At 36.8% G+C, this 13,091-nt stretch overlaps 1 protein-coding gene across 1 annotated transcript; it reads right to left on the bottom strand.

The window, feature by feature from the left end:
• Positions 1–1,186: 1,186 nt before the first annotated feature.
• Positions 1,187–8,731, bottom strand: LOC113016617 (calsequestrin-2-like). The gene is made up of 11 exons (XM_026159557.1): positions 8,251–8,731; positions 5,798–5,882; positions 5,588–5,688; positions 4,036–4,144; positions 3,274–3,347; positions 2,643–2,773; positions 2,502–2,547; positions 2,311–2,365; positions 2,106–2,206; positions 1,900–1,974; positions 1,187–1,818 (listed from the first exon to the last, which is right to left on the bottom strand). The coding sequence occupies exons 1-11, from the start codon at positions 8,491–8,493 to the stop codon at positions 1,603–1,605; spliced, it is 1,236 nt and encodes a 411-aa protein (XP_026015342.1). The 5' UTR covers positions 8,494–8,731; the 3' UTR covers positions 1,187–1,602.
• Positions 8,732–13,091: the final 4,360 nt, after the last annotated feature.

Raw genomic sequence — 13,091 nt, 5'->3', positions numbered from 1 at the left:
ATCTGTCCCGGGAATAAGTAAGGACTTCCTTAATGAGGGTGAGAAGGGAATGAAGATACTCACAGGGTTCACTTTTTTTTTTTTTGATGCACAGTGTATATCACTATATGTCATGTGTGTGTATGTGTATATGTATGTATGTGTGTGTGTGTATATATATATATATATATATGTGTGTGTGTATATATATGTGTGTGTATATATATGTGTGTGTATATATATGTGTGTGTATATATATATGTGTGTATATATGTATGTGTGTATATATATGTATGCATATATATATATATATGTGTGTATATATATATGTGTGTGTGTGTGTATATATATATATATATATATATATGTATGCATATGCCTTCAGAGAGTAAGTGAAGTCAGCTGAATGGGAAGAACAAGATCCAGGCAATTAACACTTATGCCCTGCTGGGATAATAACTAGCCCAAAGGAGGAAATAGAAGCCACTGACATCAGGACAGGACACGCATGAAGGGTTTCATCCCAAGTCCAACATTCTAAGACTGTAGGCAAAGCAGAAGGAAGAAGTGTCAGAACCACACAAAGATCCATGAGTACATCAGGAAGATGGTCACAGCTGGTCATGGGCTTAGTGAATACATCAGGCAACAGAAAGCCAAAAAAGAAGAGAAGCAAGGAGAAGAAGCATCATGGAAGGATGGGCCCTTGCAGGACATAAACCACCAGCAGAGAGAAGAAATGGCTGATATCAAAAAGTGTACCAATGTCTGGACAAAGTGGGACTGAAAAACAGCACAGAGGCAATAATCATGTCAGCACAGGAACAAGTTCTAAGCACAAGATCGATAGAGGCTGGGGTTTACTACACCAAGACCCAGGTGCACACTGTGTGAAGATCCAGCTCAGACAGGATACAGAAGGGTGGAAGATGCTAACAGGCAACCAAGTGGTTAGCATAGTATACAGAAACATCTGTAAAAATGGGAGACGCCCCCTAGGGTGGTTAAGAATGACTGCGTCCTGTGAGACTTCCAGATACTGTACAGACAAACTAATGATGGCTAACCAGCTGGACCAAACCAGGACCCTCAAGCTCCCAGGCCTCTGGTAGAGGACACAACTTTGAAGGATATGCATGTGTTTGCATGTTTGAGGCAAATCTTATATTTATAAAATAATATTAACACATTGAGTCACAAGAAACAGTTTGAGCTTTAATGGTTGACATTTATTTTCACAGACATGCATACACTCAGAAGTTGCCATTGCTATCTTGGTCACGTAAACCTTAAAGTTGCTAAAAATAATTTTTTGTTGTTGTTGTATTTTAAAAATGCGGGTCAAATCACTACGTGTCATGAGTCAGAAACACACAAAAATGTACTGAATAATTCCTGTCAGCTTCATGGGATGTCTTAGCATCTCTTAATTTGTTACTTTGGTTTTACAACCATAGTCAAAAACATCTAACATCTACACCATCTATGTTTTAGAATTTGTTTAATTTAGCATTTTTAAAGTCATTAGGAAAAAAGAGAGACATCTGAATTCGTCTACAATCTCATATTCTGATGTTCCAAGCTAGTTCAGGTCTGATCTGCACGGATATAAAGCTTTGAGGGTCAGTTGTAGTTATCGTCATTATCTCCTTCATCTAGGTCATGAATTTCATCGCTGTCTTCCGTGATGTAGCTGTCAGGGTTTTCAGGCTCATCAGCGGACTCATCGTCGTCCTCCGTGTTCACCCTCCCTGACAGGACATCCTCTATCCAGTCCTCCAGCTCCTCTGCAGTGGGCAGGTCCTCATCATTGGACATGTCCAGCCAGACACTATCTGCCTGGAAAACAGAGAACCACAACATTTAATGTCTTTAAAGTCTTTATTTTGGTGTTTTCTTAGAGTTTGATATTTTACTTACATCTGTCACATTGACCACACCAATCTGAGGTCTAAACAGGTCCAACTTAAAGGTTTTTTCCCAATAAGTGGTCAACTGTCAGGACAAGATAAACCAAGCTAACTTCAGACATTTTCTGCATTTAAACAATGGTAGAATTTTCCTGTGTAGAAATTGTTTATAAGGGATCATTTTAAAAACTATTTGGTTAAACAAGAAGACTGAACCAGAGGGAAGTCATCAGGGTCGATCCAGACAATACTCAGCTCTGGGTTGTTGGTATTGTCTCTGGCCACATCTTTCAGGATTTCTAGGAACTCATAGCCATCTAAGGAAGAGACAACAAAGTTATCTGAACTCAACTCCAGTTTCTAATCAAGAAAAATAAGTGTAATGTTAAACAATAAAAAGCTCTGAATTACAGCTGCACACCTGGATCTTCTTCCTCAGCAAAGGCAACAATATGTATTCCATCCATATCATCTTCCTACAGATGGGAAGAATTTAAAGATTTAGAGTAATTAGTAGCTTGAATTCAACGTTGGCTTCAATACATTTAAAGAAAGTGCTTGTATACTATGTAATTTCTGCTTTCATCTGCTCTAATAAGACCAAACAATCACCCATGTCTCAAACATATTCTCAGCCCGGAGCTTCCTCAAAGTAGCTCTGTAAGAAGCACATTTGTATTAAATCTCACACAAAGAAATGCTTGAAATTTTAAGTTTTTTTAATAAAACTTGAAAAAAATAAATAACATTAACCTTCTGTGCTGGGTTACATATTCAACAATGTCTATCTCGGATAGAGGTCTTCCAGGCACGATGGCCGGCTCCTCCATGAATGGCTCATAGAAATTAACTTCATTCATCTTTAGGGAAAGATGTTTGGCTACCTTAAAAAAAAAGTTAAATGCCAAGATGTCACTTCAATGTTTTAGGGGTGGTTTTCATGTTTTTTTTTAATGTTTGAAGTGAAGCTCATTAATCAAGAGTTTCAACTAAATTAGCTATCTCCAGTCTTTTTCGGAAACGTATATTTGAGGAGCGATGTGAAGATAAAGATTGGAAACAGCTAGCCTAAGAGATCAGATTTAACAAAAAACAAACACTAACATTAATTTACATACTTTAAACAACAGGTGACATGCTATGTAGCGCGCTAAATAGTGAATTTCAGAGCTGCTAGCAGCTAGACTTTGATGCATTTGAATATAGCCATGCTAGCTTTTTGCAAAAGTAAGCTAACAAGCTACTTGTTATTTACACACAGAAATTAAGTTGCATTTAATTAAGTCAATATTCTAATTTATTATGGTTAGTGTGTTTTAAGTAATTATGGTGCATGTTACTGTAAAACAAAGTACAGTGTAGTATATTTTCTGTTAAGACTTACAGATTTATCAAATGTAGCAAAAAACTTGATGTAAGGCTGAAACCGCTCTGAGGCTTCCTGGAAAGCCTTGAAATCTAAAAAACAAAAACAAAAATGAGAGCTGGAAATAAATTTGAGAGAGATTGACAAGAACAAAAGCTGAAGTTCAGCAGTGACATTCTATAGTGATGGTGTGATGAGAAAGGCAAGAAGTGAAAGGCTTCTTCATTCAATTTCTCATCAGATTCTGGTATCTTCATCCCAGTAACCAACTTTCCCTTAATACAGTTTTATAAACTTGTAACACGATCCTAGTTCTCTTCCCAACAAGGTCACCGCCAGGGACCGACCTATATCTGGACAGAAATAGGCTTCATAATGAAAATTTGTGCCACCGTCGTATTGGCCAGATAGTATCTTCCCTGCCTCACTTTTTCTCCTTTTTTTGTGAGAAGAACTATAATTGCAGTTTGACCTATTAGACGAGGAGCCAGAAGCTATTTAAAGGCTGTCATGAGACTGAGTGAGACTAGCAAAGTCTAGAATCAGGTTTTCATTTAGCAGCCAGTAAGGCTATACGAAATATATCTCCATCAACCTCTATAGTCCATTAACATGTCTGAAGCACAATAAAACAACTTTATGGTACACTGAAAGAGAGAGTGAATGAATAGTAGAATTGTAAAGCGCTTCCAGGGTCTCGAAAAGTGCTATATAAATACAATCCATTATTATTATTGTTGTTATTATTATATTGACATATGAGTTTGATGCTAAACTAACATGAATCTTCTCCTTTGAAATAACCAATGAGGCGGATGTCTTCCTCCATCCTCTCAAAGGCTCGCACCTCCATGGCATTATTGATCATCTCTACTGGGTCCTCCAACACCTAAGGAGCAGTATAACACAGAAGGAAAACATGTTAGTCATTACTTAGGTAACTTAATCAGTTTGGTATAGTTGGATCAGTTCCAGTCTCATGCACTTTTGTTTAATGTGGACTCATAATTACATGCCGCTTTGATTAGCTTAGCATTAGCACTGAAGATAGCAAACAGCTAGCTTGGCTCATGCCATGGTAATATAATCCACCTAACAGAGTTGAAATACAGGGTACTGTTACCTAAAAGTAACTGTTGCGCTAAACCTACCTTGGAAGGTATATACATGTCAGTCAATAATCAATGCAAAGCAATAATGCTGAACTTGTGCATGATGCAGTCCTAAAAACTTTAAAGTGTGTAGTTTAGATAAAAATGAAGTAAATGTATCAGGAAGCAGGGGCCCAATTAAGGCCCTATTCACTGTTCTTTTAAAATACATATCTTGTGCAATATGCCGTGTAAACCGAAATGCTCAAATTAATTAAAAATAGTTTTCATATTTTTAAATTGGAGTTCTTGTTTTTTAACAAATTGCACTATTTTGAGGTAGTAATCACCTCTTAAAGGTAACATTTCTCTGTCGTCAGTTGCATTGTTTAAATGTGAATGTGTGCATGTGCTGATAGTCAATAGGACTGAATTAATGTAGAGAATATTGCACATGCAGTAATAAAGAGAGTAAAAAAAAACCTGCAGGAAGAGCAGTAAAAGCAAAAACCAAAGGAAATCTATTAGTCAGCTCTAGCTCGCACTTGTCTTTTAATAATACAGCTTACTGAGTGGATGCTATGATATTAGAAGAAAAAGCTCTAGGATTCCAGAGCTTATAGATTTGACTAAGATGCTATTATTTGGCAAAATTATTAGTGCGTCGACCTAATTGTGCGTAATAGATATTTGATCCATATTAGATAGATAGAAGCTGTGATGCCATGAGTGAAGGGGCTTGTTAAGCTATTGCTTAGCCTGAGTAGATGGCACAGGCTTCTTAGTGAGTTCTGCAAACTTTAATCTGTCTCCACTAAACTTTTGCACAACAAAAGTAAGGCAGAACCTTCTTATGTTTACAAAAAGAACTCCAACAATGTTGAGTAAAAGGGAGTTTTATATTAACTCATTACTTTTAATATTATGGTAATTTATCTTAGCCTGTGGGAAATGTGAATGAAAAATCAGTTAGATCATCAAAAGTATATGAGATTTAACTCTAATCAAAAGGGACCTGTAGCAGTTGTGTCGCTGCCTTAACTTTTCTGATAACTTAGTTTACAGTGCATTTTTTTATATGAGGTACGGATGACGGTTACTAAAATGTGTGTGTTGTTGAAGAGCTTATTGATGTTGCAGTTGTGATATGTTAGGGATTCAACTAATTAACGAGGCTAAGACTGATTGTTTTTGTGGGTAATGTAACTGCCGTCTGAAAAGCATCAGATTTTACTACTCACATCCAACAGGAACTCCACCAGAGTGTCTGCTGAGAGCTCCCCGTCAAACTCAATCACACGGTCGTCCTTGAACACGTACAAGCTGCCCACCTCCTCCAGTCCTATTTAGACAACAGATCCAACACTTTCAAAACAATACATTACTAGTAAAATGGTATAAGAAACCCATAGGAGTGGATAAGCCAAGAGCAACACAGATGCAGTACATACCCAGTTTCTTGGCCACTTTGACATCCTTCTGGGAGTCCACCATTCCAAAACCGATGTCTTTGTTCTCCAGGACTTGAGCTGTAAGCTGTGTTCAAGAACAACAACTCATTCAGTATTGTGACTCTATTAAAATACTCTATAAAACACACTTAAAAAAAAACCTAGATCAGGAACATCACCTAATCAGGATGATTTTCTGAATGGCATCTAGGATGAAACGTTAAAAATGAGATTTAATGTTCACTCTTTGTGTTGGGCCTTGTTGCAACAAGTTGGCAGTCATACAGGATGGACCATTGTTTTGAAGCTGATTGTCTCATCCTCATCTTCAAACTCACCTGCCACATTCTGACTTGAGAGTGCTGTTATAGCTCACCTGGTTGAGCAGCTCGTCAAACCCCGGCCTACTCGTCTGTCCCAGACGGTTTCCTGTATGTCATCCCCCTCACTTTCTCTCCAGCTTCCTGTCTACTTTCTGCACTGTCCTATCCAGTAATGGCAAAATACCTCATGTTCTGAAATCTCTTCATCGTGTTCTAAATGTTGTCTCTTTTCTAAAATCACAGAGGTCACCATCGTGATTGGTAAGGAGTTATGCATATACAAACAAACACATGTGACACCCTCAGCCATACTAACAGCAGCAGATTGAGATTTAAACCTTGTTATTTAGGTTAGGAAAAGATTATGGTTTAGGTCAATATTAAGAACAAATCTGGGTCAAGTTTCATAGTGACCTTCAGGATATTGTTGTAGCCAGAGAGTACTTCCTCTCGGCTCTTGGTGGGAGGCTTTTGGCCAGTTTAGGGGCTTCGACACTGAAATAGGTGCAGTAAAACACCAGTGTTGGCAACTGGGAGCAAGACTCAAGAGCATAGCTGGTAAATTAAATAATAGTTGGTGACTTTTTATTTGACTTTTAAATAAAACTGTACAGTGTGGACATGTGTGGACTAAAACCACCTGGTAAGTAAACCTTGAGATAAGAAACACTGGTGTGAACACCCTCATTGCTTTGATTTAGCTCTGACTTCTATGCTGTGTACTTGAGCCGACATCCACAGCTGCAGCCGTCTTCGTCAATACATCTTTTCATTACCAAGATGTCTGTGTACTGAGAGCCCCCTGTGGAGTTTTCTTGTTAGGAGGAAGCTGTGAGTCAGGACTGCTTGCCTTTCAGCTTGCAGTTGTTGAGGAAGGATAACAGATTTAGAAAACCACTGAGGAGGGGGGTTTACTTTGTGTATTTCTGCTTTCCAAGAGTGCACGAAACATGACAGAAATGTGAAACTGAAAATGTTGCCAAAGGTGAATACTAACAAATAAAAAATGCCTCCAAGATGAGAAGGAAAGGAGTGTGAGAGCAAATCTTCTGATTTCTAGTTCAAAGGAAGGTAGTAAAGAGAATTGGGAACAAGCTATAATTAACAAAATGACCTAGAAACAATCCCTGGATATATGTAAACCACAGCGGAGAGCACAAAATGGGATTAAAAGGACTGCTTGCCAGTTAAGAGTGTGCACAGGTAAAACATAGATCCAGTCTAAGGAGAGAGTCTATACTTCAAGAAGACAGAGGAAACATGGGGCAGTCGCTGTCTGATTTCTCCTAGAACGGAAAGTATAAGTGATTACTTTGCATGGCAGAATGTAATCTGCAGGGATTTGAGCTATAGCTCAGCATCCGGTATGCCACAACAGATCCATCTCTCATTTCCTCATGTCTTCTTTGATCAGTGGTGATACATTTCCCATAGCTTCCAGGTATTTGCAAACCTGAAAAACTCAGGAGCAATGAATTTTGCAAAGAGTTTTCAAAACCAGTTCATTGTTTATGAAGCTTCATGATAGTAACATCCAGCAGATCGCTAGTGACCCCCTTAGAGTCAGGAATAGGGTTAACAGGGATTAACATTCACCTTGGGATATATTTTTTTGCCTATCCAATGTGGTCTAAAGCTACAGAGCTAATGTGTGAGGCTCTATATTGGTCTTTGGCCTAAATACGAATACCATCATCCTCATAGGCAATATGTTTAGTATGTTAGAATGCTAAGTACTGCTAAGGCTTCTGGAAATGTGATTTTTTACCACAAAGCAACTGTTGATCAACTGGTCAATAAACACAAAACGAATCAGCAATCCTAATAACTGCTTCTCCTAAATCTAATTTTTCAAGCAGAGAAGGCACTTTATGTTATAATTCATCATCAGAAAGAATTCTTTATGGAGCATTAACGCCTGAACCACATGAGTTAGCCTTTCTGTTTAATGCTTATCAAAATGTGAAAAAAAAAAAAAACTCTATAAAAAAGTAGATTACATCATTATACTTCCACATTTCTCACTTTCCTTTCACAGTTAACTCCATTTTATAACACACAATGAATATCATCACCGAGCCACTTGCCCTGCAGTCTGTGACACATACCTAACCTCAACCAGTTTCTCACCTCCAGCACCAGCTCTGTCATCTGGAACCTCTTCTGAAGACCCTTGTTGGCCGGCAGAGGTTCGTGGTAGAACAGGCACAGCAGGTCATATCTCTTCAGAGCCTTTTTGTAGTTGCGCTCATTGATGTCCATCACCCTGTCTTTCCCGTCAAAATTGGGGAACTCTAGACCTTCCTCGGCACTGCAAAGGAAAACCAGGTTAAGGCAGAGGCCAGATAGAAGAGAGAGCCACATGTGTTGCATTTTTGTTCAGGTGTGGATGTGTTTGCAAAAAAATAAAAAATAAAAATCCAAGATCCTCTCAAGACCAAACTTGAAGAAATTGGCTATGAATGAGATCTGCAATTCATCCACAGATTTGATCTCTATTATATCTCCAGCAAATCTGAAATACTCTGTCTAATATTTCACTGGACACCCTGCTTCTTTTTATTGCCCTCTTTTGATAGCTCTCCCTCTCCACCTGTCTTCTGTCTCTTCCTCTCTCTGTCACTTACTGCCCAAATCTCAGGAGGGTCTCTTTCCTCCTCCTTTTCTCTCTGTGATGGAGAAACTCATTATATTGAGCACATTTGACGGATAATAATTCATGAGGATGCTGTTCATGCCCTTGAAATAAACTCGTGATTTTATCAACCACTAAATCAGTAACGTCATTACCTATGTGGCAGTGTTTGTACGTTTGAAAATCATGCCTTATGTTGTAAATAACTTTCTAATATCTATCTATCTATCTATCTATCTATCTATCTATCTATCTATCTATCTATCTATCTATCTATCTATCTATCTATCTATCTATCTATCTATCTATCTATCTATCTATCTATCTATCTATCTATTAAACTGAAGATTTGAGACCAAGAATCCCACTTGTGTCAAGCCAGCCTCCAATTCGAGACTTGCAGTCAAGCCAGCCTCCAGTTTGTTTTACGTTCCCTGTGTATTCAAAGTATTACGGGAATGGATGTGGAAACCGGATTTCAAAATAAAAGCCAACTTCGAGTGAATTAACAGATATGTTAAGAACATAATAACATATAATTTAGGCTTTTTTTTTACAAACTCTAATGTTAGATCTATATGACACAGCCTTGTACCCTAATTGTGCCCTGTCACTATCAAGGCCATCTTATTTTGGATTTCAAAGTAAAAGCCCTGTGAATCTTCATTTTTGAACTACTCTTTCAATGACTTAATAATGCTCTTAAAAGCAAAAGTCGTATTTCCAAATACTATTTGAACTTTATATCAACACTTTCCAACCACAGTCTTTTTACAGTGATACCATATCAATATCAAGTCAGTCTGATTTTGCCTTTCATAGTAATGGCCCTTTGAAATTGTCCATAATTGACTTAATCTTCTAACGATTCAAAATGCTCTAAAATGAAAAATTCTTGTTTCCACAGGGTAATTCCACCTTAGCTCAACAGTATACAGCCCCACAGTGATACCATATCAATATCAAGTCATTCTGATTATGCCTTCCAAAATAAAAGCCTTTTTAAATTGTCCATAATTGACCTAACTTTCAGTGATTTCAAAATGTTTTAAAATGGAAATTTCCTGTTTCCACAGGGTAATTCCACTCCAGATCAACAGTATACAACCTCACGATGTTACCATATCAATATCAAAACATTCTGATATTGCTTTAAAAAATAAAAGCATTTTCAAACTGCCCATATCTGAGTTGCTCCTGGAACAATTTCAAAATGCTCTAAAATGGCACATTCCTGTTTCCACAGGGTAATTCCACTTTAGATCAACAGTATACAGCCCCACAGTGATACCATATCAATATCAAGTCATTCTGATTTTGCTCTCAAAAATAAAAGCCTTTTCAAATTGTCCATAATTGACCTAACTTTCAGTGATTTCAAAATGCTCTAAAATGGAACATTTCTGTTTCCACAGGGTAATTCCACCTTAGATCAACAGTATACAGCCCCACAGTGATACCATATCAATATCAAGTCATTCTGATTATGCCTTCCAAAATAAAAGCCTTTTTAAATTGTCCATAATTGACCTAACTTTCAGTGATTTCAAAATGCTCTAAAATGGAAATTTCCTGTTTCCACAGGGTAATTCCACTTTAGATCAACAGTATACAGCCCCACAGTGATACCATATCAATATCAAGTCATTCTGATTTTGCCTTCCAAAGTAAAAGCCTTTTCAAATTGTCCACAATTGACCTAACTTTCAGTGATTTCAAAATGCTCTAAAATGGAAATTTCCTGTTTCCACAGGGTAATTCCACCTTAGATCAACAGTATACAGCCCCACAGTGATACCATATCAATATCAAGTCATTCTGATTATGCCTTCCAAAATAAATGCCCTTTCAAATTGAGCATATATGGCCTACTTTTTTGACGATTTCAAAATGTTCTTAAACAGAATTTTGCTGTTTCCACAGGATAATTTCACTTTAGTTCAACAGTATACAACCTCACGATGTTACCATATCAATATCAAGTCATTCTGATTTTGCTTTCAAAAATAAAAGCATTTTCAAACTGCCCATATCTGACTTGATCCTGGAACAATTTCAAAATGCTCTAAAATGGAAAATTCCTGTTTCCACAGGGTAATTCCACCTTAGATCAACAGTATACAGCCCCACAGTGATACCATATCAATATCAAGTCATTCTGATTATGCCTTCCAAAATAAAAGACTTTTTAAATTGTCCATAATTGACCTAACTTTCAGTGATTTCAAAATGCTCTAAAATGGAAATTTCCTGTTTCCACAGGGTAATTCCACCTTAGATCAACAGTATACAACCTCACGATGTTACCATATCAATATCAAGTCACTCTGATTTTGCCTTCCAAAATAAAAGTATTTTCAAATTGCCCGTAGACGACCTACTCGTTTAACGATTTCAAAATGCTCTTAAATTGAAAGATGCTGTTTCCACAGGATAATTCCACTTTAGATCAACAGTATCCAACCCGACAGTAAAACCATGTAAATTTCATGTTGGTCTGATTTCACCTTTCAAATTAATGGCCCGTCGAATTTGTCCATATGTGATATACTCTTTCAATTATTTCAGAATGTTTTAAAAATGAAAATTGCTGTTTCAACACATATTGGGTTTTCATTTTGAAAAGCAAAATCAGACTCAATTGATTATGACAGAATTGAATCATAAAGATGATGTAAAAGGAAGCTGAAATTGCCACTAGGTTGTAATTGATAGTACGTTTATATTTTAAGTCTGTGGAAAGATGTCATGGTTGGTTTGCAAGCTGTTTTGTAACTTCTTTATTTAGAATGACATCTTTCCACAGACTTAAAATATAAACATACTATCAATTACAACCTAGTGGCAATTTCAGCTTCCTTTTACATCATCTTTATGATTCAATTCTGTCATAATCAATTGAGTCTGATTTTGCTTTTCAAAATGAAAACCCAATATGTGTTGAAACAGCAATTTTCATTTTTAAAACATTCTGAAATAATTGAAAGAGTATATCACATATGGACAAATTCGACGGGCCATTAATTTGAAAGGTGAAATCAGACCAACATGAAATTTACATGGTTTTACTGTCGGGTTGGATACTGTTGATCTAAAGTGGAATTATCCTGTGGAAACAGCATCTTTCAATTTAAGAGCATTTTGAAATCGTTAAACGAGTAGGTCGTCTACGGGCAATTTGAAAATACTTTTATTTTGGAAGGCAAAATCAGAGTGACTTGATCTTAACATCGTATCTCTGTGGGGTTGTATACTGTTGATTTAAAGTGAAAGTATTCTGTGGAAACAGAAAATTTCCTTTTTAGAGCATTCCGAAATCACTGAAAGTTAGGTAAGTTATTGGCATTTTCAACAGGCCATTATTTTGGAAGGCAAAATCAGAATGACTTGAAATTGAAGTAGTACCATGGTGTGGATGTACACTTTTGATCTAACATGGATTCATCCTGTGGAAAGAGCAAGTTTCATTTTAGAGCGTTCTGAATTCTTTAAAAGAGTAGGTCGTATATCGGCAATTTGAAAAGTCTTTTATTTTGGAAGGCAACATCAGACTGATTTGATATTGATATGGTATCACTGTGGGGTTGGATACTATTGATCTAAAGTGGAATTATGCTGTGGAAACAGCAATTTTCCATCTTAGAGCATTTTGAATTCGCTCCAAGAGTAAGTCATATATGGGCAAATTGAAAAAGCTTTTCTTTTGAAAAGAAAAATCAGACTGACTTGAAATTGACATGGTAACATCGTGAGGTTGTATACTGTTGATCTAAAGTGGAATTACCCTGTGGAAACTGAAATCTTCCTTTTTAGAGCATTCTGAAATCACTGAAAGTTAGGTAAATTATGGGCATTTTCAACAGGCCATTATTTTGGAAGGCATAATCAGAATTACTTGAAATTGATATGGTAACATCGTGAGGTTGTATACTGTTGACCTAAAGTGAAATTATCCTGTGGAAACAGCAATTTTCACTTTTAGAGCATTTTGAAATCTTTAAAAGAGTAGGTCGTATCTTGGCAATTTGAAAAGTCTTTTATTTTGGAAGGCATAATCAGAATGACTTGATATTAATATGGTATCACTGTGGGGCTGTATACTGTTGATCTGGAGTGGAATTATCCTGTGGAAACACGAAATTTCCATTTTAGAGCATTTTGAAATCACTGAAAGTTAGGTCAATTGTGGACAATTTGAAAAGGCTTTTACTTTGGAAGGCATAATCAGAATGACTTGATATTAATATGGTATCACTGTGGGGCTGTATACTGTTGATCTAAAGTGGAATTACCCTGTGGAAACAGGAAATTTCCATTTTAGAGCATTTTGAAATCA

This window comes from Astatotilapia calliptera, chromosome 23, assembly GCF_900246225.1.
Source record: "Astatotilapia calliptera chromosome 23, fAstCal1.2, whole genome shotgun sequence".
Classification (NCBI taxonomy): domain Eukaryota; kingdom Metazoa; phylum Chordata; class Actinopteri; order Cichliformes; family Cichlidae; genus Astatotilapia; species Astatotilapia calliptera.
The sequence above is the reverse complement of the archived record's forward strand: the minus strand, read 5'-3'. Positions and strand labels throughout refer to the sequence as shown.

What these genes read in the sequence shown, in the direction of transcription:
- LOC113016617 (XM_026159557.1), bottom strand. Translation starts at nt 8,493, where the DNA reads ATGCAACACATGTGGCTCTCTCTTCTATCTGGCCTCTGCCTTAACCTG. An exon ending in TGCTGAGGAAGAAGATCCAG is followed by an intron (nt 2,207 to 2,310) that starts GTGTGCAGCTGT and finishes TCTCTTCCTTAG; the next exon opens with ATGGCTATGAGTTCCTAGAA. An exon ending in GTGTGGTCAATGTGACAGAT is followed by an intron (nt 1,819 to 1,899) that starts GTAAGTAAAATA and finishes TCTGTTTTCCAG; the next exon opens with GCAGATAGTGTCTGGCTGGA.